The sequence below is a fragment of the Chiloscyllium plagiosum genome, chromosome 15 (assembly GCF_004010195.1).
Source record: "Chiloscyllium plagiosum isolate BGI_BamShark_2017 chromosome 15, ASM401019v2, whole genome shotgun sequence".
In the NCBI taxonomy this organism is placed as follows: domain Eukaryota; kingdom Metazoa; phylum Chordata; class Chondrichthyes; order Orectolobiformes; family Hemiscylliidae; genus Chiloscyllium; species Chiloscyllium plagiosum.
In genome coordinates, this window is record NC_057724.1 from 10,429,253 (window position 1) to 10,450,808 (window position 21,556).

A 21,556-nucleotide genomic window follows, 5' to 3' on the forward strand; every position below is an offset into this window, starting at 1 on the left:
CTAGCTTATCTCTCCATGCTTCAGGCTCTCTGCCTTTATTCCTGATGAAGGGCTTTTGCCCGAAACGTCGATTTTGCCTGTCCTCGGATGCTGCTTGAATTGCTGTGCTCTTCCAGCACCACTAATCCAGAATTGTAAAGTAGCAATTTAGTTCTTAAAGATTTACTCATCTCATAAGTTGAATAATGTTGAATTGAGAGCAGAATATGTATGAGGTGAACATTACTTTGGTTAGACATGCTGTGTTTCAAACTCATTATTTGACATTAACAAGCTGCTGGTTTTGATGACAGCAAATTAGACTTCTGTGTCTAAAGATTTGTGCTACCGTTTCCACATCTTACCTTCTCATGTGATGTATATACTATCTACTTTAGTTATAAAGATTATTTCTGAACAGTTAAAATTCATAAGAATGGATACAAAAAATGCCTTTTGAATTCAGTCAGCCATATCAGAGGGAGCTGAAGGGTTGGTGACCATGGTGCTTTTCTGAGTAAACATATAAAATAATGAATGGAATTTTTAAAGTTAATAAGTAGTAATGTTACAGCTTAAAGTATGATATAATAAGGAGAAATGGGTAATGTAGGGAAGGCCAATATCTAAGATGTTTTTGTTTGGTTAAGGAAAAATCTAAGCGGTTAATGTGATAAGTGAGGTCACCGGTTTCTGTGGAATGAAGGAGCAAAATGAATCTGAGCTAAGTGTTCTGTTTCATCTGTAGTTGTTTTTGTAACACAATGAATAAAGCTGACATAATGGCTGTGCTTCTTTTAGAAAAAAATCAGGCTTAGATCTGAATAGGATGACTTTGTTTTAGGTGAATGCATTAAAAGCCACACTCTGTGTGGCTGCTGGAAATCTGAAATAACAACAGAAAGGTCTGACCACATCTGGCAGCATCAGTGGAGAATGAAACGAGTTAATAATACAAGTCAACAATCTTCTATCAGAACTGTGTTGCTCACGGATTCTTGGCAGATGTGATCTATTGTTCATTCTTAAACGTTTTATTCATCCATTTTGACTACTGAAAAGGGCACCATCCTTCATTGCTTGGCTACTTCATGCAGTTTAAATTCTTCTTCCTATCTGAATTTTAGATTGAGAAGGTCTTGTGTTGAATTATTTATTTCTGTTTTATTTTGTCTCTGTTGACCATCCTATGATAATATGTTCCCCTGAGTCTTAATTTTGTGCAACAATTTCTTGTGTATCACATTATGGAATAGATTTTGAAAATCCAAAGACACTCCATCTACTGGTTTCCCTCTTATTCAGCCTGCTGGGTTTTTTTTTAAAGAATTCCAGATTTTTGTGAAACATTATTGTCCTTTCATACTCACTTTTCTAAATGCCTTTTACTACATCTCCAATAATAAATTCTCTATTTTCCAGATTACTGTTTCAAGCTAATTATACCATGGTTCCTTTTTTTCTCTTTTTCTTTTCTACTTTCTAATTTATAGAGATTGTTCTGGATTTTAGAATTTTAGTGTCTTAGAATGTCATCCATGGAGTCCTGGGGATCTGTTGAAAGTTAAACTCATTCATTTGTTCAGTATTATCAGTTTCCTTATACTAATTTCTTTAAGTTTCTTGCTAGACCCTTAGTTTCCCACTATATTTCTGGAATGTTTTGAAGAACCATTCAACATCTTTTCACAGGCTGTCCTTTTAGACGAGTTTCTATTCTTCTTGTCTTGCATCAAACTTAACTACATTGTGCAATTCAGTACAGCATTCACAAATTGAAGTAAACATGTGGTCATTTTCTACTGCTGCCCATCCTGGAAGTACCACCTATCTCATCAGAATGTCTGTCTAGTAAGTGGCAGCCTATTTGATAAGCTCGTGGTTTACCTTTATTCCATTATCATGAGTAACTAAATTATCACCAGCTTAAATAGCTTAGATTGTAATTGTTGAAATTACAAGATGCACCAAAATTATTTTTCTAATCTGATAGTAGGGAACTTGAAATATATATCTTGGAGGTAAGACAGTAAGTTTATAATGCCAGTTTGTACTTGAGTTATGCATTGGAGACTGTGTCTCTCAGTATATAATAGTTTGAAGGTTATGATCACAAAGTTCTCTTTTTTTTTAAAGAAAGTAAGCCAAATACAGATTCCTGGCTTGAATTGCACATTAATTTTAGCCGAAGTAGGCAGTGCAACATGATTTTAATGCCTTATGTAAATTCTGAATTACAAATTGCCTCATTTTGAAGCATTTTACTACAGGTTTCATAATGCATTATTTACACAATTCTTTCTTCATATTAAGCTTTCTCTTTATTTAAGCTCCAGGATCGTACCCAGTTTAGTGAGAGTGATCTGGCCGTTCTGAAAAAATATTGGGATGTGGGTATGACCAGCCTGGGTTCAATATGCAGAGAAAAAATAGAAGCGGTCGCCATGGAATCAAATGTCGATTGTGAGATTGTCAAGGTAAGAATGTCGTCTTGGTGCATGTATGTTTTCCCTACTTCTTCAGGAAGTTTAAGTGATGTGGGTGAAACCATTCTAAACTTGCTCAAGGCCATATCCAAGTATGGCTTATTTGATTGTTTCTTAAAATAAATCAACTGTATACCGAGGTCCAACATTAACTGCTGCTTTGTTAGAATGTTTTTAGTCTAAGCCAAAAATAGACTAGTGTTGCCAAGTATGCTTTCTGAAGGTTCCAGACTTATTGAATAGCTGGCAACTTCTTAGCCAGACCGATACTTTATATCAATGCAGAAGAACTACATTATGGATTGCATTTCTGTTCAGAATCTTGAGTATGCAGTGGGCTTGGAGGCTTCAAGCTATTTTTATAATCAGTCAAAATATGCAGGATCTGAAAATAACACAGAAGTTTTTCACACCCAATTCTTTGGCCTAGTATTTGAAAGTGATGCCTTTAATATCATACTAATCATGTCAGAAGTCGGCTCTGATTCCATTAACTTTAATCTGTATATCTGAGGAAAAAAATGCATTTGAGTGCCTCCTGACAAAGGAATGCAACATAACTTGTTTTTTTTTCATTTTCTGTAACTTCCACCTCCTTCATTTGCTCTGACATTAATTCTTTGATGCAACCCCAGTCATGAGTTGCTAGTTTTTTTTATTCTCTCAAGACAGGTGCCTCTGACTAGGCCAGCATTTATTGCCTGTCCCTAATTGTATAGATGGAAGTTAAGAATCAACCACGTTGCTGTGGGTCTGGAGTCATATGCAAGGCAGACCACGTAAAAATGACAAAATCCTTCCCTTGTGACCCAGATAGCCTTTTCTGACAATCGACAATAGTTTCATGGTCATTAGACCTTTAATTCCAGTTTCTTTATTAAATTCACATTCTGCCATTTGCCGTGCCAAGATTCAAACCTGGGTCCCTAGAACATTAGCTGGATTTCTGGATTAATAATCTCGTGATAATACCATTAGTCCATCGTATCCCCATTTATCCTTCCCTTACTCATTACTTGCAACGGGGACATATATACGTACCTGTGTACACGACAATCCTCTGCAAATGTAAGCCTTCACTCCCCACCTGACACTCTAGCTGATTAATTTCTCTCAGCTTGAGCTCCCATCCCTTCAAAGCTCACTTAAAACCTGATGCCCATATCTGATTTGGGTCTGGATTGTTCAACTACACTTCAGTCCATGAGGCCTAGGCTCTGAAACTATTCCCAAGATCAAGAACTAATGCTCCACACAGCATAGCCTCATGTCTGCACGTGTCTTTGGTTTCACTCAGAATCAGACCCTCGCAATAATGTTTTCTGATAGCTCTGATAACCAACATGTCGTAATTAGAAGCACCACTGTTTGACTTTGTCTCAGTAATTAAATGAGCTGGATCATGTACAAGATGAATAGGAATAATGAAAGTCGAATAAGTTGGAGAATATTACTTTTATAGAAATGAGAGCAATCCAGCTTATGTGAAATAGTTTGGAAAAACTTTGTACTTTAAACATTGATTGTCATAGGGACTTCCAAAATGTGATGCAGTTCATGCATCAAACTTGAGGAAAATTATAGCCCATTGAATTAAAAGCAAGGTAGAAACACGAATGACAAGAAGCGTTAATTAATGGATGCCTTTTGGACATGTTTCTCATGAAGTTGCCCAGGAATCAGTTTTGAGACTCTTGCTTTTCCTGATGTATGACATTGAACCAGACATGCAACTAATATGACACTTTATCAATGTGGAGAGATGGAAATTGATTCAGTTTGGTAGGAAGAACGTGGACAAACAATATAAAATCGAGGGCACAATGCTAAAAGGATGCAGGAGAAGCTCATAATAATAATTGAAGGTGACAGGACAGGTTGAGTGTATCATTATTAAAGCATATAGTATCCTTGGCTTTATTAATAGGAACTTTGAATGCAAGGATAAAGAGGTTATGTTGAATGTGTATAGGACAGTATCAGCTGGAATATTGTGCCTATTTCCGGGCACTGTGTTAAAGAAAGAATGTGAAGTTTTTAAGAGTGCAGAAACAATTCATGGGAATGGTTAGAAGGATGAGGAATGTTTTAGTTACGAACATGGATTGGAGATGTTGAGACTGTGTTTTCTTTGGAGAAAGGATGGCCTGACTGAAAATTTGATTAAGTTTACAACATTGGCTTGGTCGTAGAAGACTGGGTAGTTGTGGAGGGATTTTTTTCTGACTGGAGGTCTGTGACTGGTGGTGTTTTGCAAAGATCAGTGCTGGAACATATGTTAATAATATATGCAAATGATTAGTAAGTTTCCAGACAAGACAAATTAGTGGAGTTATGGATAGTGAGGAAGATTGTCAAAGGATACAGCAGGTTATAGATCAATTGGGAAGTCGAGCAGAGAAATGGCAGATGGAGTTTAGTCCACATAGGTCTGATACGATACATTTTGGGAGGTCAAATGCAAGAGGAAAGTATACAGTAACTGGCAGGAGCCACAGGAGCATTGGTATACCGAGGGACCTTGGAGTTCAAGTCTGTAGCTCCCTCGAAGTGGTGGTGAAGAAGGCATACATCATTATTCAGGACACTGAGTATAAAAGTTGGGAAGTCATGTTGTAGCTGTATAAGACTTTGCCTGGGCCACGTTTGGAGTATTGTGTGCAGTTCTGATCACTACTCTGTAGGAAGGATGTGGAGGCCTTAGGGAAGTTTTCCAGGATATTGCCTGGAATGGAGAGTATTAGCTGTAAGGGCAGGTTGGAAACACTTGCATTGTTTTCACAAGAAAGTCAGATGCTGAGGGGGTGAACTGATTGAAGTCTGTAAAATTTATGAGAGGCATAAATCGAGTGGATATTTGGGGTCTTCTTCCCACAGTGGAAATGTCAAATACTAGAGGGTATAGGTTTAAGGTAAGTGAGGAAGGAGATAGGTGAGGACATTTTTTGGACAGAGGATGGGTGCCTGGAGCGCACTGCCATGAGGTAGTAAAAGCAGATTTGACAACAATATTTAAGAGGCATTTAGATGGATATGTGAATAGGCAGGGAATTGAGAGATACAGACCATGTGCAGACAGATGGGATTAGTTTAGAGTGAATCATGGTCGGCACAGACGTGGTGGGCTGAAGGATCTGTTTCTGTTCTGTACTGTTCTAAATGTATTCAAAGTCATGAAGTGCCTTGATAGACTGGATAAGGAGAAACTACCCCCATTCCTGTAAAGGCCAAGCACGATCTGCACAAATTTTTGCTTCATTGTAAAAGAAGCAAAAGCAACATGAATAAAAGCTCAGCCATTTTGATGACAAGCACATGCACTCGTGCGCATGTACCTTCGTGCACTCACACACGGTCTTGCATGCACTCTCACAGGTGCACTCTCACATGCCTGTTTCTTGATAGTATGGGTTTACTCTCAGAAAAGCTGTTGTACTTTCTGATGTTCACACCTCCCATTAACACTTAGTTTGCTTCTATATCTAACCTCTACTGTGATTAGCACTGCTTTGCTCTGGGCACTCTCACGATCTGTTCACTTGCTGCTCCTCCCCTTTTATCAACAGAATAAAATTCATCATTTTCCAGGAACTTCGGTTTTGAAGAAGATTCTTGAAACATTAACCTTCTTTCTCACTTCACAGATGCTGCCAGACCTGTTGAGTTTCTCCACATTCAGTTTCTAGTTCACATCTACAGCATCTGAAATATTTTGCTTTTACATTAGGAAAAAAACTTCATGCAGCAAGTCATTAAGGTTTGGAATACTTTGTGTGGTGGAGGTTGTTCATTTGAAGCATTCAAAAGGAAATTTGCCTGTAAAAAGGAAGAATGTCTAGCTTTAGAGGGAGGAGGTAAGAGATTTGCACGAAGGAAATTTGAGATTGGGAGAGCTGATGTAGACATGAAGAGCCAAATAGTTCCTGCACTGTAACGTGTCTGTAATTCGGTGATTAGGGCTTGAAATTATCAGATTTGCCCAGTGCAAATCTTGGTTCTGCTGCTCTTAATTGCTTTGTGATGCAATTCTTTTTTATTTATTCTCTGCCAAGACTGACACTTTTTGCCCACTGTAGATGATGGCCTGTCATCTTGAAATGCTGCTGTCTGAGTGGTGAATGTACTCCTGATGTGTTTGTAGCATTTGGTTAAAAGTGATTGATTGGTTGGTTGGTTAGACTATTTGAAGGGGGCAGTTCTGAAGTTTGACCTCACTGGGAATAGAGCATGTATGGACACCATGTGGTGACGATGTGTCTTTCCTTCATTTAAAGGATGTCAGTGAAACATCTTTTTAATAACTGTTGAACAATTTCATAAACACTTTGAAGGGAATCTGAGATCTTAAATCTGCACAGTAGGATTTGAAATAGATTGAATTATTCGTTCAGTAACATGTCTACTGGGGTACTGTACCAATGTTTGTTCATGGACCTGCTGATGTTTACCTTGTCCAATCTTCTTTCTAGATCACTTTGCAACTGAAGTGATTAAAAAATATAGATGGTTTGGATTTTTTAAAAACAAAGTATATTCTCAACTTTTAACAATATTCTTGATTAAAAGGTAGCTTATATGCTTGTAAAACGTAGCTGAGATAAACAATAAGCAACTAATTGATTTGTCTGGTAGGTGAGGAATTCTTCAAACCATTTGTAATGGAAAACTCTTTGATATCTCTGTATATGTGAAGAGGCAAATCAATAAATAAAAGCAGAGAGAAAAATGGGCTTTGAAAGCAGAAAGGCGTGTAATGAAGCCACTTTAATTGAAAGGATATTTGTAAGTGTCTTCACTAAAATGCTTGAAGCATATGTTTAAAGCACGTCATTTAAGTTTACCCACCGATCCAAGGAGTTGTGACATACTTTTGTTGCAAATATTTACATTGTAATGGTTGCACCAAGCAAATCTGATCATAATTGTCCTGTGTTCACTACTTGTGAAATAGCTCCGTTTCATCTCAAGCCTCAGATCAACAAGGTTTTGCTTGGTTTGTGTTTGCACAGATTGTAGGGCTATTCATGCAAAAGTTTTAAATATCCAATTTGGACAATTCAGTGGGTTCTAGCTTTAGGTCCTTGGATTATGCTTTTTAAGTGAGTAGTTTCAAGCCAGTGTGTCAAATCCCTCTGGGAACAGCTCACGCTGTTGAACTTGCAAAAGTATCTTTGACAGGTGGAAATGTTTTGCATGAGGAGTTGTCTATCTAGTTTTATTGTACTACAACAGAGAAAAGGTCTCAAGGGACATAAAAATATTAAATACTAAATGAGATAAACACAGTGACAACATTGCAGACTCCTTGGGAAGTCCTATTTTGAAAAATGTCGTCGCAAGATTGGGTCATTTGTGCTGCTGAGTTATTAGCATTGAGGAACTTTCTGGTACTTGATTTTCTACTTTCCAAAGGTTTCACTTTTATTAAAATCACATGCTCCCAGTGAAGAATTGACATTATCTACTCCATCTTCATAGTTTCTCTTGGTTTTGATTACTAAGATGCAAGAAAGTGGGACTAATCTAACATTCATATCAGTAATGATAAACCAGTATTGAAACAGTTGCTCCATGAGACTCCAGTGATTTGAAGTAGGAATGTTTTATCAAAGGACAGGAGAAAGTGAGGTCTGCAGATGCTGGAGATCAGAGCTGAAAATGTGTTGCTGGAAAAGCGCAGCAGGTCAGGCAGCATCCAGGGAACAGGAGAATCAACGTTTCGGATGCCCGAAACGTCGATTCTCCTGTTCCCTGGATGCTGCCTGACCTGCTGCGCTTTTCCAGCATCACATTTTTATCTATAGGACAGCCAGCTTATATTAAAACAGCTCCAAATTAAGCAAATATCTTTTTCACTTTACTGATGTTTGTTTATAGCATGAGGGCAACTTCAGTATGTGGCTGCCTTCCACTGAGAATATGATATTGAGAATTTGTCCAATGTTGACCATGCTACAAACTCAGCAGCAGCTTTTTAAGAAGTCCAACTGTTGTGCTTCAACTGGTGTTCTGTTGAAGCCAGCTGAAACATATAGAGTATTGCTTTTTTTGAGCTTGAAAAGTAAACGGGTATCCTCAATCTGTATTTGCAGTTAACCAATCTAATGCAGAATTTGTATATTTGAAAATGTTACTTGAATATCAACTGGGTCACTGAGCAACTTGAAGATGAGTGATACCGAGACATGGCCTGATTATTACAGGCAACAGTTTTGAATTTTTACACTTCAATCCTTTGGTTTCTATCAGAGTAATATTTTTCTGATCCTCATCAGTTTGTGCAGCAAGCGTATTTGGTGAACACGTGATGTGTTTTTGTTCATAGTTGATAACCCATGGTTTCACCCAAGTACAGGTTGTTGCTTTTTCCTTGATCGATTACTAATTCATTTATTGTCCTAAGTCTTGATGTTGCTCATCTGAGAGGACATGCCCTCTTGAGGTGTGTTTGTCCATCCCATTTTAGAAAGTTTTGAGAAATTGCAGTATATTTAGAATTTTTCCCCATCTAATGGATATGTGCTGGCATTTTATCTGGAAATGAATCATGTGCTCAAGTGCCTTACAAATTCAACTTGTTCATTTCATGTTCTTTAACAAAGAGGACATGCCATGCAGGTCTGCTGTGGTGTATCTGCTTGCTATTATTACAGTATGTGGTTGGCTTCTACTGTCTTCTGGGCAAAGAAATCTTCACATTGTATGATAGCTTATCATTCTTGTCCACATCCCATGCTAAATAATTTCTTGAGAATTTGAAAGAAACTGCAAGCCTTCAGTATTTCATTGCAGTATGCCTTCCTGTCCATTTCTCCATCCAATAATCTCTGCCTTGTCAGATTGGCCACTTTGCCTGTCTTTTATTTGAACATTTCAGCCTTTTAAATGCTTTTCCTTGCTCTTATTCCAGTGTTCTTTTATTTCACCCCTACCCCTTGTCCGTCTGAAAAGACATGGATAGGAAATCGGAGAAGGAAATACCGCCAGTTAGGAATTGAGCTACCTCCTGCTCGTGGTGGACCAGCAGACTTTTCCAAGCTGCCTGAATCTAGTTCACCCTCATTGCTTGCAATCAAAGCTGAAACCTCCAAAGTTCCTGAAAATTCAGAGGATAATGAGAAGAGCAAAGAAGATGTTAATTTCTCTGAAGGTACAAAGAATTTAAGAGCTTTTCTGTGTGATATAGAATTCTCTTTCAGAAGTGTAGTTATTGGATAGCTCAGTATGCAAACATTTTGTTAACATAAGATTGTGTTCAGAAAGTGCCAATAAGTCCCTTTCGTAACTAGATATGGTATATAATTCACCCAAATTACTATCCTTTACAGTTATATCCTATAATGCTGGACTTTTTCGTTGTATTTGCATTTTTGACTAAAACAAACTGGTAATTAGTATCTAACCTAAGTTATTTTCTGTGGCTTTTAAGTTGTAAATTGTAATTCATACATGGTCTTCATAGGTGCCCCAAGTGAATTGGAGCAACGGGAGGATGAGGACGAAGAAGTCGAAGAGGAGGACGATGCAGCAGAAGAGAATGGGGATGGAGAAAGTGTTAGCGATGGATCATGCAGTATTCCAACATTAGAAAAAGTGGTAATTTTTTGAAAATTTTGAGAATATGTTCGTAGAATTGGAAATGGGAAATTGCAGTGACTACTGACCATTTAGTTGTTGCTTCGCTCAGAGCTCTGATCAGATGCAGAGAGAACAAATACTTTTGTAATAGATTGGATACACTGAAGAAACTAAGCTTTCGCTCAAATAATTAATAAATTACTTATGCTTGGTTTACAAATAACATCACATATGCATTAGTTGAGCAGGTGTATAGATAATGCACTTTCATTATCGTCAGCCTGGTGAAATTTGGGAATATGTAGCAAATTTCAAGGAAACCAGTCTAAATTTCTGGATACTTATTTTCTTGGACAATGGTTATCAGAGGTCAGTGATAGACTTTGTCACTGGACTTGGTCCATCACACTTCCTTTTGCTGCAGTTGAGGTGGTGTCTTACTTTTGAAGGTCTTCCGTAATGTACTTTGCCAGGTATTCAGGTTGACCTTGTGTCCTCTTTAATCTTGTGGTGTCCACTCCACTGCTGCTCTGGTGATGTGTAGATCCAGAAGGCCAAAAACATATCCAACTAGCATCTGTTTTCTTTCTGTTACTGTGTCGCACAGGCAATCCTTTGTAATACATCTTTTTGTTGATGCTGCCTCTCCATGTGTTGCCCAGGATCTCCTTTTAATTGGTGAAGGATGATCAACTTGTGTGAGTGTTTGTTGTTCTCCTCTATTCTTGTCAGCATAGATTATGGTTTGTGCTACCAAGGGCATGTAGATTCATAGCTTCATGGCTTATCAGTGGTGCTGGATGCTCAGACTCTGTGACATTGCTGGGAGACAACTGCTGATTTGCCAAATTTCTCCGTCACCCTCTCTGGAGATGTTATTTTCTGTAGATAAGGGAAGTAGTAAACTACTTCTATGTTGTGTTGCCCAATGGTAATGGGTATTGACTTTGTCATCCAGTTATCATTGTTTTTGTCTTTGTATTGCAGCTGAAGTGCAGACACTGACCAGCTTTAGCACTGTCATTCTCAAGACTAGCAGTAGTGTCATGAAGCATGTTGGCTAAAGAATCTCAAGACTGTGTGGTCTGCAAACCTAGCTGACTGAATAATTATCAGTACAACAGGTTGTCAATTAAACCAGCATGCCAATGCAAGGTAGCTGGCTGCATCCAGGTCTGTGTATCCAGGCTGCATCCAGGCAAATGGCATGTTTCTGAGAAGGAGGCTGGAGAGAGAAATTGGGACCTGCCGAGTGGAGAATCACTCCCTTGCCAGGGAAAGGGAAGAAATCCAAAAGCAAGTTGAATTAGATCAGTTTGACACTCCATTTTGCAGCTAGAATTCCAGCAACTGACTGAATACAAAACACATAGGGTTAATGAAAATGAGAAACATGCTGAAAGTGATCAGTTTTTTTAATACTGATTTAATTCACTTGGAATCCTAAGAAAAGCTCTGAAATATTACTAGCTATGTTATTTTGGAACAATGTGAAAAATCTGCACTTCTAAAACTTGTCAAACTTTACTAATAAATATTGATATGTGAGCCAGTAAAGAAATGTTCATTCAGGTGCATCCACTAGTGAACAAGTATCTGGTGTTAAAATGACAGCAGAGCAGTTTCATTTGTTGCATTCGACTGTAACCTTTTCAGAAGCTCTATACCTGCAATTAATCTTACTGAAGCAGTAAAATATAATTCCAAACTCCTTTATTTAAAAATTAATAAAGGATGCTTTAATGAGCTCTTACTTGAGGCAAAGGAAGAAATGCATGTTGGTTGACAATGAGTTTATTTCCATTCCCGAGGCTGAAAATAAGCTTATTCTTGTAAGTTTCTTGCTTGTTTATGCCTCTGCCTCACACGGGGGTATAAACATTCTATTCCCAAATTTCCGGTCTTGGCCAAAATTGGAATAAGCATCTTATGTGTGACATGTCAGACTGAGCAGAAGCAAGGAGTCTTGCTCCTGACCACCATCCAGTGATTGTTGCCAATGGTGAACAGTCACAACATGATTGAGGCAGATTGTGATCAGTTGATTTGCATAACCTTGCAGGAAAATAAAATGATCAGGACTTGGGAATTGTCAACATCCATGAAATGGTACCTATTCAAAGCAAGGTCCAGGGTAGTGGAATCCAAAACTAAAGGGCATAGGTTTAAGGTGAGAGGGGAAAGATTTAAAAGGGACCTAAAAGGCAACATTTTCATGCAGGTAATGTGTGTGTGTATGGACTGAGCTGCCAGAGGGGGTGGTGAAGGCTGGTACAATAACATCATTTAAAAGGCAACTGGATGGGTATATAAATAGCAAGCGTGTTTAGAGCGATATGGGCCAAATGCTGACAAATGGGACTAGGTTAATTTAGGATATTTGGTTGGCATGAACGAGTTGGACCAAAGGGTCTGTTTCTGTGCTGTACATCTCCATGACTCTATGACACTTTTTTTTTATTTTTGTGCTGAAATCAATACATGCAGGAAATCTGTGTAATTATGTTGCTGTGCATCAGAAGCATTTCCAGTGTGAATTCCCACATGAATTCATGAACTCCCACTCTTAAAACAATGTAACTAAAGATTACATATTCTTTTTAAAATGTACTTAAAGGAGAAGATATTGATTACTGCTTATACATCTCTCTCATTCTTGAGCTATTTCCTGAAGGTGTTTGCTCTTACATGCAATGTAAATTGACTTTAGTGGAGATTGTCATAAAGGTGGTATTACTTTGTAATTAGCAAGAAATGATGTAAAATATGTAATTGTTACATTTGCTGGAAGTACTTTGTTTGAAGGGCATTTGTTGCAGTCAGCAAAATTCAGATCTAATTTAGAGTTAAATACTGCCATCTAGTGTTTAATCATTTCAGTACTAGTGCAGAATTTGTGAAGAGCATTATTAATTTGGTTACTATAGTTTGCCAGTGTTTACTGGCAAAATTAACTTTTTTATTCTTCCGCTTTACAATACAAAAGGTTGCTTTGTCTTGACTTATTTTCTTCTATTAAGTACGCCAGTGTAAGTATGCACTGAAAGAAAGCTTTGCCTTAATATAGTGCAATTGAAGTACTTTTTCAAAATGCAGTCACTATTTTATTTAGGAAACACAATAACTACTTTGTGCACATCAATGGTAATGCCTAGATAATCTGTATTTGTATTGTTGATTGAGGGATAAATATTGTCTACAGCAATGGGGATGCTCCCTTAACTTTTCAAAATTGTATTGAGTTCTTTCACATCCTTGAGTGAACAAAGTCTTAAAGTTTCATCCAAAAGAAAGTTGTACCTAATGTAAAGTAGCATGTAAGGGCAGTATAACTTGTAAATGCTGGACTTTCAGTGCCGTTTCTCTACTCTTAGCACCCCAGTGTTCCGACTGAAATGTTGCATAAACTTTTACCACCTCAGCCTAATGTCATTAAATTTCATATATTTGGGCTTTTATGACCCAGTACTATAGGAAAAATGGTTATCTATCTCAACAGATTTTCTGATATGGTTCACAATACAGTGAATTTGCCACTGTGCAGATAACTGAAAACTTGGCTTGGGGTTCCAACGACATTCCAGCTTCAATTCAGCACTGTAGAGTCATCGATATGTACAGCATGGAAAGAGGCCCTTTGGATCCAACTCATCCATGCCAACCAGATATCCTGAATTAATCTAGTCCTATTGGCCAGCATTTGGCCCATATCTCGCTAAATGCTTCCTATTCATATACCCATCCAGGCGCATTTTCAAATGTTATCATTGGACCAACTTCCTCGAGGAGCTCATTTCATATAAGCACCACTGCTTGCATGGAAAAAGTTGCCCCTTAGGTCCCTTTTAAATCTTTCTCCTCTCACCTTATACTTTCTAGTTTTGGACTCCCCCACCACAGTCAAAAGACCTTGGCTATTCACCATATCCATGCCCCTCATCATTTTATAAACCTCTATAAGATCACTGCTCAGCCTCCAACGCTCAGGAAAATAGCCCCAGCCTATTCAGTATCTCCCTATAACTCTGCTCCTCCAACCCTGACAACATCCTTGTAGATCTTTTCTGAACCCTTTCAAGTTTCACAACGTCCTTCCTATGGGAGGGAGACCAGAACTGCACCCAGTATTCTAAAAGTGGCCTAACCAATGTCCTGTACAGCTGCAACATAATCTCCCAACTCATATACTCAATGCTCTGTCCGATAAAGGCAAGCATACCAAAAGCCGCCTTCACTATTCTATCTACCGAGACTCCACTTTCAAGGAGCTATGAACCTGCATTCAAAGGTCTCTTTGTGCAGCAAAACACCTCGGGGACTTACCATTTAAGTGTATAAGTCCTGTGCTGATTTGCCTTTCCAAAAAACAGCACCTTGCATTCATCTAAATTAAACTCCATCTGCCACTCCTCAGCCCATTGGCCCATCTGATCAAGGTCCTGTTATAATCTGAGGTAACCTTTGTTGTTGTCTACTACACTTCCAATTTTGGTGTCATCTGCAAACTTACTAACTGTACCACCTATGTTCACATCCACATGTATATAAATGATGAAAAGTGGTGGACCCAGCACCAATTCTTGTGGCATATTGCTGGTCACAGGCCTCCAGTCTGAAAAGTAACACTCCACCATCACTCTGTCTTCTATCTCTGATACAGTTCTGTATCCAAATAGCTAGTTCTCCCTGTATTCCATGTGATCTAACTAGCCTACATGAGGAACCTTGTCGAATGCCTTTCTGAAGCCCATGTAGATCACATTCACTGCTCTGCACTCTTCAATCCTCTTCGTTATTTCTTCAAAAAACTCAATCAAGTTCGTGAGACATGATTGCCCATAGTCAACATGGTTTTGTGTATCTCTAATCAGTCCTTGCCTTTCCAAATTCATGTAAATCCTGTCCCCCAGAATTCCCTCCAACAACTTGCCCATCGCTGATATTAGGTTCACTGGTCTATAGTTCCCTGGCTTTTCCTTACCACCTTTCTTAAATAGTGGCACCACGTTAGCCAACCTCCAGTCTTCAGCTCCTCACTTGTTGCTGTCGATGATATGGATACCTCAGCAAGGATCCCAGCAATCACTTCCCGAGCTTCACACACAGTAGGGTACATCTGATTAGGTCCCATGGATTTATCCACTTTTATACATTTAAGACGCCCAGCAACTCCTCTGTGACATGGACATTTTCCAAGATGTTTCTATTTATTTCTCATGCTCTCTAGCTTCCATAACCCTCTCCACAGTAAACACTGATGCAAAATACTCATTTATTGTCTCCCCATCTCCTGCGATTCCACACACAGATGGTCTTGCTAATCTTTAAGGTGCCCTATTCTCTTCCTTTATTACTCTTTTGTCCTTAATGTATTTGTAGAATCCCTTTAGATTGTCCTATATGCCAAAGCGCTCTCATGCCCCTTTTTTGTTTTGCCCTCCTGATTTCCCTCTGAAGTATACTCCCTATTGCCTTTATACTCTTTTAAGGATTCACTCTATTTCTGCTGTCTAACCTAATGTATACTTCCTCCTTATTCTTCCACCCTTATCTGGGTGGGGGGGGGGGGGAATTGGAAGAGGAGATATCCTCCCTCAGTACAACTGTAATGTTATCCCAAATCAAAAACTCCACTCCTGCTTCTCTCGTGCCCCAACCCCGCCACTTTCTATCCTTCCTGTAGCATTTGTATCCTGGAACATTAAGCTGCCAGTCCTGTCCATTCCTGAGCCACATCTCTGAAATTGCTATGATATCCCAGTCCCATGTTCCTAATCATCATGCCCTGAGTTCATCTGCCTTACCTGTTAGGCCTCTTACATTAAACTTCATTAATTTCAATGCATCAACCCACTTGTTCGCTGCTGTACTCCTGCCTGCACTGACTGTTTGACTCACTGCTTTTCCCATTCTCAGGCTATCTTTTTTCTCACTGTTTCCTTGGGTCTTTAAATCCCCCCGAGCAACTCTAGAAAATCTCCCCACAAGTCTATTGCTCCCCTTCCAACTCGGGTGCAATCTGTCCTCCTTGTACAGGTCACTTCTGCTCCAGAAGAGATTGCAATGATCCAAAAATGTGAATCTCTCTCCCACACACCAGCTCCTCAGCCATACATTCATCTGCTCTATCCTCCTATTCCTACCGTCATTAGCTCATGGCGTCAGGAGTAGTGCTCTATTTCAAGGACTGCAATTTATCTTCCATGTGATCAATAATATCCTCCATAGCATCTCCTCCACTTCTTGCACCTCTGCCCTCAAGCCCCATCCCTACAACCACAATAAGGATAGACCCCCCCACCCCTCGGTCCTCACATTCCACCCCATGAATCTCTGGATAGAGTACATTATCCTCTACCATTTTCGTCACCTACAGTTGTACCCCCAACACCAAAAATATTTCCCTCCCTACCCTTATCTGCGTTCCACAGATTCCATTCCCTCTGCAACTCCGTCATTAGGTCCCCCCCACCGCTGACCCACCCTGTATACCTGGTACCTTCCCCTGATGCCACACAAGGTGTAAAACCTGTGCCCACACCTACCCCTTCACCTCCGTCAAAGGCCATAAAGGATCATTTCAAATCCGGCGGAGATTTTCCTGCACATGCACCCACCTCATTTATTGCGTCCATTGCTCTCTCTGTGGTCTTTCCTACATCGGGAGACAGTGCCAACGTGTAGTGTAGTTCAAAGAACATCTGTGGTCCACATGCACCAAAAAACCCCAGCTGCCTGTGGCCAACCATTTCAGCTTCCCTCTCACTCCACCAAGGACATGCAAATCCTCGGCCGCCTCCACCGCCAATCGAAATGACCCACCAATTAGAGAAGAAACGCCTCATCTTTCACCTCCGGGCCCAGCAACCACACCGGTATTAACATTGACTTCACCAGTTTCCAGATCTCCCCATTCCCCCACCTGTCCAATTTCCTTTCCACCGATCCACTCCACCCTTCTCACTGAACTATTGCAATTACCTCCCACCTGTATCCATTTATCACCACCCCACCCACCTATATATCTCTCAGCCCACTTACCTCTCCACATTCCTGATGATAGGTTTATGCTCGAAACGTCAACTCTCCTGCTCCTCTGATGCTGCTTGGCCTGCGTGTTCTTTTTCAGCACCACAGTTTTTAACTTGGACTCTCCAGTACCTGCACTGTCTTTTCCCTCTCCATAATAGAGAGATTACTATCCTTCAGGACCTTTTTTTTTAAATCCCTGCTTAACTTTCTATATTCTCTCCTCAGAATCTCATCCTTTTCACTTCCTATGTTGTTAATTCCAATATGTACAGCAACCTCCTGCTGGTCCCTCTTCCCTTTGATATTCTGCACCTCTCCAAAGTATCTTTGATCCTGGCACCAGAAAGGTAACACAACATTCTGATGTCTCGCAATCAGCCACAGAAATATCTGTTTGTGCCTCTGTCTAAAGAGTCCCCAATTAGAATTGATCGCTTGGAACCTGACGTACCCCTCATTACAGTACAGCTAGTCTCGATTCCAGAAACCTGGCTGTCAGTGCTACATTTCTCTGGGGGTGCATCGCTGCCTATCTTTTCTAAAACAGTATACTTGTTTGAGATGACTATAGCCACAGGAAACTCCTGCACTATCTGCCTTCCTCCTACCCTTCCTGGAGGTAACCCATCTACTTGACTGTGTATCTGTGTGGTTTTTCTCCCTCCCTGCAACTGCCGTCCTTCACATCCCTTCGCTTCTGTAAATTCCTCATTGCCTCTCAGCACTTGTCCAACCAATCCATGCAATACAATACGATTCTCAACCGAACACATTTCCTGCTGACGTAATCATCAGGAACATAAAGATTCTCTCTCATCTGTTGATTACATTTTATGCAAGTAAGCAATTCATAATAACCTTTTAATATAAAAGGAGGTCATGTATTCTCTGGTGTGTTTGCTTTTAAAGCAGCAAAGCACCGTTATTAAAAGGAAATAGATGGACATAAATATGTGAACACATTTGGAATCTAGTGATGATTGAACACATGCATTTCTAAATGAAATATTTTGTTAAATTAGTGCATCCTTTTCTAATTATTAGAAAAAACAAGCTTCCTCTTTAAGTGTGTCGAGTTTATGAAAGAAGCAGTGAGGCTAGTTATGGGTGTCAGACTCCATAAGCGATCCAGTAAGGCACTGTGAGATTGAGCACTAATTTGTAAATAATCTTAAGACTAATGAAAACTATAATGAAGGAGCTATATCACAGTTGTAGTAACAATCTGTTTGTAGCCACAATTTAAATTATCCAGAAATAGAGGGATTCTTTCTGCCTGACGTAATTTTAACAATATCTCTGGCAGTTCTATTGTTTCAATCAAGATGGTTCTTGTGGAAAAACCTGAGGTTTTAAAGAACTTGATACCTGTTTCCTTTGAGGGAGCAAGAGTTGAGATTGGCTAGAAAAGCAAATGGAGTCAGTCTGTAAACCTCAAAGCATTGGTAAAAGACCCCATCAATGGGCACAGTTTGAATTGTTTGATTGCTGCTATTACTGGACATCTTCCTTCTAAGACCTAGGTAGGGAGGATGCCTTGGCCACCTGTTGCTTTCATCAGTGGTTTGGTGGGGCTTATTATGTGATCAAATTCAACGAGCGACTAACGCCGCACCTCAGAGTTGAGTAGCTGCTGAAACACTGCAAGGAGATAGAAAGAACGTGATAGTTGAGGCCAGTGTTCGTAGAATCATTGAGTACAGGAGACATCCTTTGGCCCATTAAATCAACGCCAACGAAAGCTCGCTAAATCTACACAATCCTACTTTCCAATACTTGGCCCATAGCCTTGAATGCTATAATAGATCAAGATTCGGAGATGCCGGTGTTGGACTGGGGTGTACAAAGTTAAAAATCACACAACACCAGGTTATAGTCCAACAGATTTAATTGGAAACACACTAACTTTCGGAGCGACGCTCCTTCATCTGATGAAGGACAATCACCTGATGAAGGAGCGTCGCTCCGAAAGCTAGTGTGCTTCCAATTAAATCTGTTGGACTATAACCTGGTGTTGTGTGATTTTTAACATAATAGATCAAGTGCTCATCCAAGTACCTTTTTTAAAGGTTGAGCTTTCCTGCTCTAACTACCCTCCCAGGCAGTGCATTCCAGATTCCACCAGTCTCTGAGAGAGGTGATGTTTCCTATGGCCCCTTGTTATTGACTGTTAGACTAAGGGGAACATCTGATTTCTTATTATCTATCCCTGCCCCTCAATTTTAAAAGCCTCAAACACATCCCCTTTCAGCCGCCTTATCGCTGAAGAAATAAACCCAAGCTTATCTAGCCTCTCTCCACATCTAAATTGCTCCATTCCAGGCATATTCCTGGTGAATTCTCTCTGCACCCCCTTCTGTTTGATCGCATCCTTCCTATGGTGCAGTGACTAGAACTGCACACATACCAGCTGTGCCCTAATGACAGTTTTATACTGCTCTTTTAGCCAGTGCCACAACTGAAAGATGTGCCCATGTGCTGACTTACTACCCTGTTAACCTGTCCTGCCTGATGGATCAAATGATCAAGAGATAAGAGTATAAGGTATTTATATGAAACTCCTCTGCCATTATGCTGAAAGACTGTTGATTACCTCCAAGAAAGAATGGTAAAAATATCCATACATTGATATTGATGTAGATATTTTCTAATCAACTTGTTCAGAGATGTTATTAGACACCTCTGGAGCAGATGGCACTTGAACCCAGGCTTTGGCTCAGAGGAATACTACCACTGTCACAAGATGTCTAATTAATATTTGAACCGTATTAGTCATAATGTGTAATTCATCAACTATTAACTACTGTTCAAATATTTAGTTTTTTTGCCCATGCACAGTTGATGCAATGATTATATATATATATATACATACACACACACTGAGGACATTTCCAAGTCTTTTTCATTCTCCCAACGAACAGACTAAATACCGTGAAATATTCTGATTGCAATACAAAATGCCTCGGTGGCCCTGTTAAACCATCCAAAACTATTACCAGAAGCTTTGTACCATAGGTGAAAGCCTCAACCCAAGTTCATTTTTTCGTACCTCAGTAACAACCTTAACTGATACTGATACAATTTTTCCATGTATTCATTGATCTGAGTAGATGACTTTCATTGTGTGAAATTGAAGTGGTGCTTCATATCAGATCGTGAGGAAGGCTGCCACATCTGTAATATACAATTTTTGAGAAGATTTTTAGCTCAGGTTGAGGTTTAAGTTTGCTCATTGAGTTGGCAGGTTTACTTTTAGACATTTTGTCACCATGCTAGGTAACAACATCAGTGAGCCCCGGTGAAGCGCTGGTGTTCTAACCGCTTTCTATTTGTGTCTTGGTTTCTTAAGGTGAGTAATATCATTTCTGGTTCTTTTTCCCAGAAGTTAGTAAAGGGGGTCCTAATCAATGTGTTTATTGATGGAGTTCCAGTTTGAATGCCAGGTCTCTAGGAATTCCCATGGTGTGTCTGTTCAGCCTGTCCTAGGATGCGTGTGGTGTCCTCTTTCGTCTGTAAGTAAGGATAGTAGTGATAGTGGGTCATGTCTTTTGTTGGCTAGTTTTCTGCCTGCCTGTTCAATGTAGTGTTTGCCTCAGTCCTTGCACGGTATTTTGTAAATGACATTTGTTTTACTGGTGTTGGTATAATGTCCTTTAGGTTTATCAGTAGCTGTTTCAGTATGTTGGTAGATTTGTGGGCTTGGAGTAGTGTATGCAAGTAGTTTTGGCATCTTGGTAGCCCACAAATCTACCACCACACTGAAACAGCTACAGATGAACCTAAAAGGACTCTATACAACAACCAGCAAACGCTTATCACTTACAAAATACCATGCAAGGACTGAGGCAAACACTACATCGGACAGACAGGCAGAAAACTAGCCACCAAAAGACTTGGCCCACTATCACTAGTATCCTTACTTACAGATGAAGGAGGACACCACTTCAACTGGGACAATACATCCATCCTAGGAGAGGCTAAACAGGCACACCATTTCTAGAAGCCTGGCATTCCAACAGGAACTCCATCAATAAACGCACCGATTTGGACTCCATTTACCTACTTCTGAGAAAAAGAACCCGAAGTAATATCATCCACCTTAACAGACCAAGACACACAAATAGAAAGCGGGACAGAACACCAGCGCTTCACCGGAGGCTCACTGATGATGTTACCCAGAATGGTGACAAAACATCTGAAAACAAACCTGCCAACTCAACGAGCAAAATTACAACCTGAACATCTGTAACATGTTGAATGAGGAATTGTCTTGTGGAAGATGTCTTCCACAGAGGAAATACAAAAAGGGAGAGGTAGTGGGATGGAAACTATGTTTTCAATCTTTCTGGCAGCTGGCTACCAGTTGCAGTGATGCTCTCCTCTTGACTGCATTGCAAGAGTCCTGGTGAATGGAGTAAAAGGATTGAAGGCATATGTGCTTGATTAAAGAGGCAAACATACTCAGGAGTATACTGTTTTGA

The 21,556-nt window shown here is 39.7% G+C and overlaps 1 protein-coding gene across 11 annotated transcripts in view; it reads left to right on the forward strand.

The window, feature by feature from the left end:
• Positions 1–21,556, forward strand: part of hdx (highly divergent homeobox) — an 87,942-nt gene that overhangs the window by 59,878 nt on the left and 6,508 nt on the right. For 10 of the 11 annotated variants that reach the window (XM_043704414.1, XM_043704412.1, XM_043704410.1 and 7 more), the window contains 3 exons: positions 2,310–2,456; positions 9,417–9,615; positions 9,928–10,061. In XM_043704414.1, coding sequence (XP_043560349.1) covers positions 2,310–2,456; positions 9,417–9,615; positions 9,928–10,061 — 480 coding nt within the window. The remainder of the gene's footprint in view (positions 1–2,309; positions 2,457–9,416; positions 9,616–9,927; positions 10,062–21,556) is intronic. The other variant, XM_043704409.1, reaches the window with a different exon arrangement.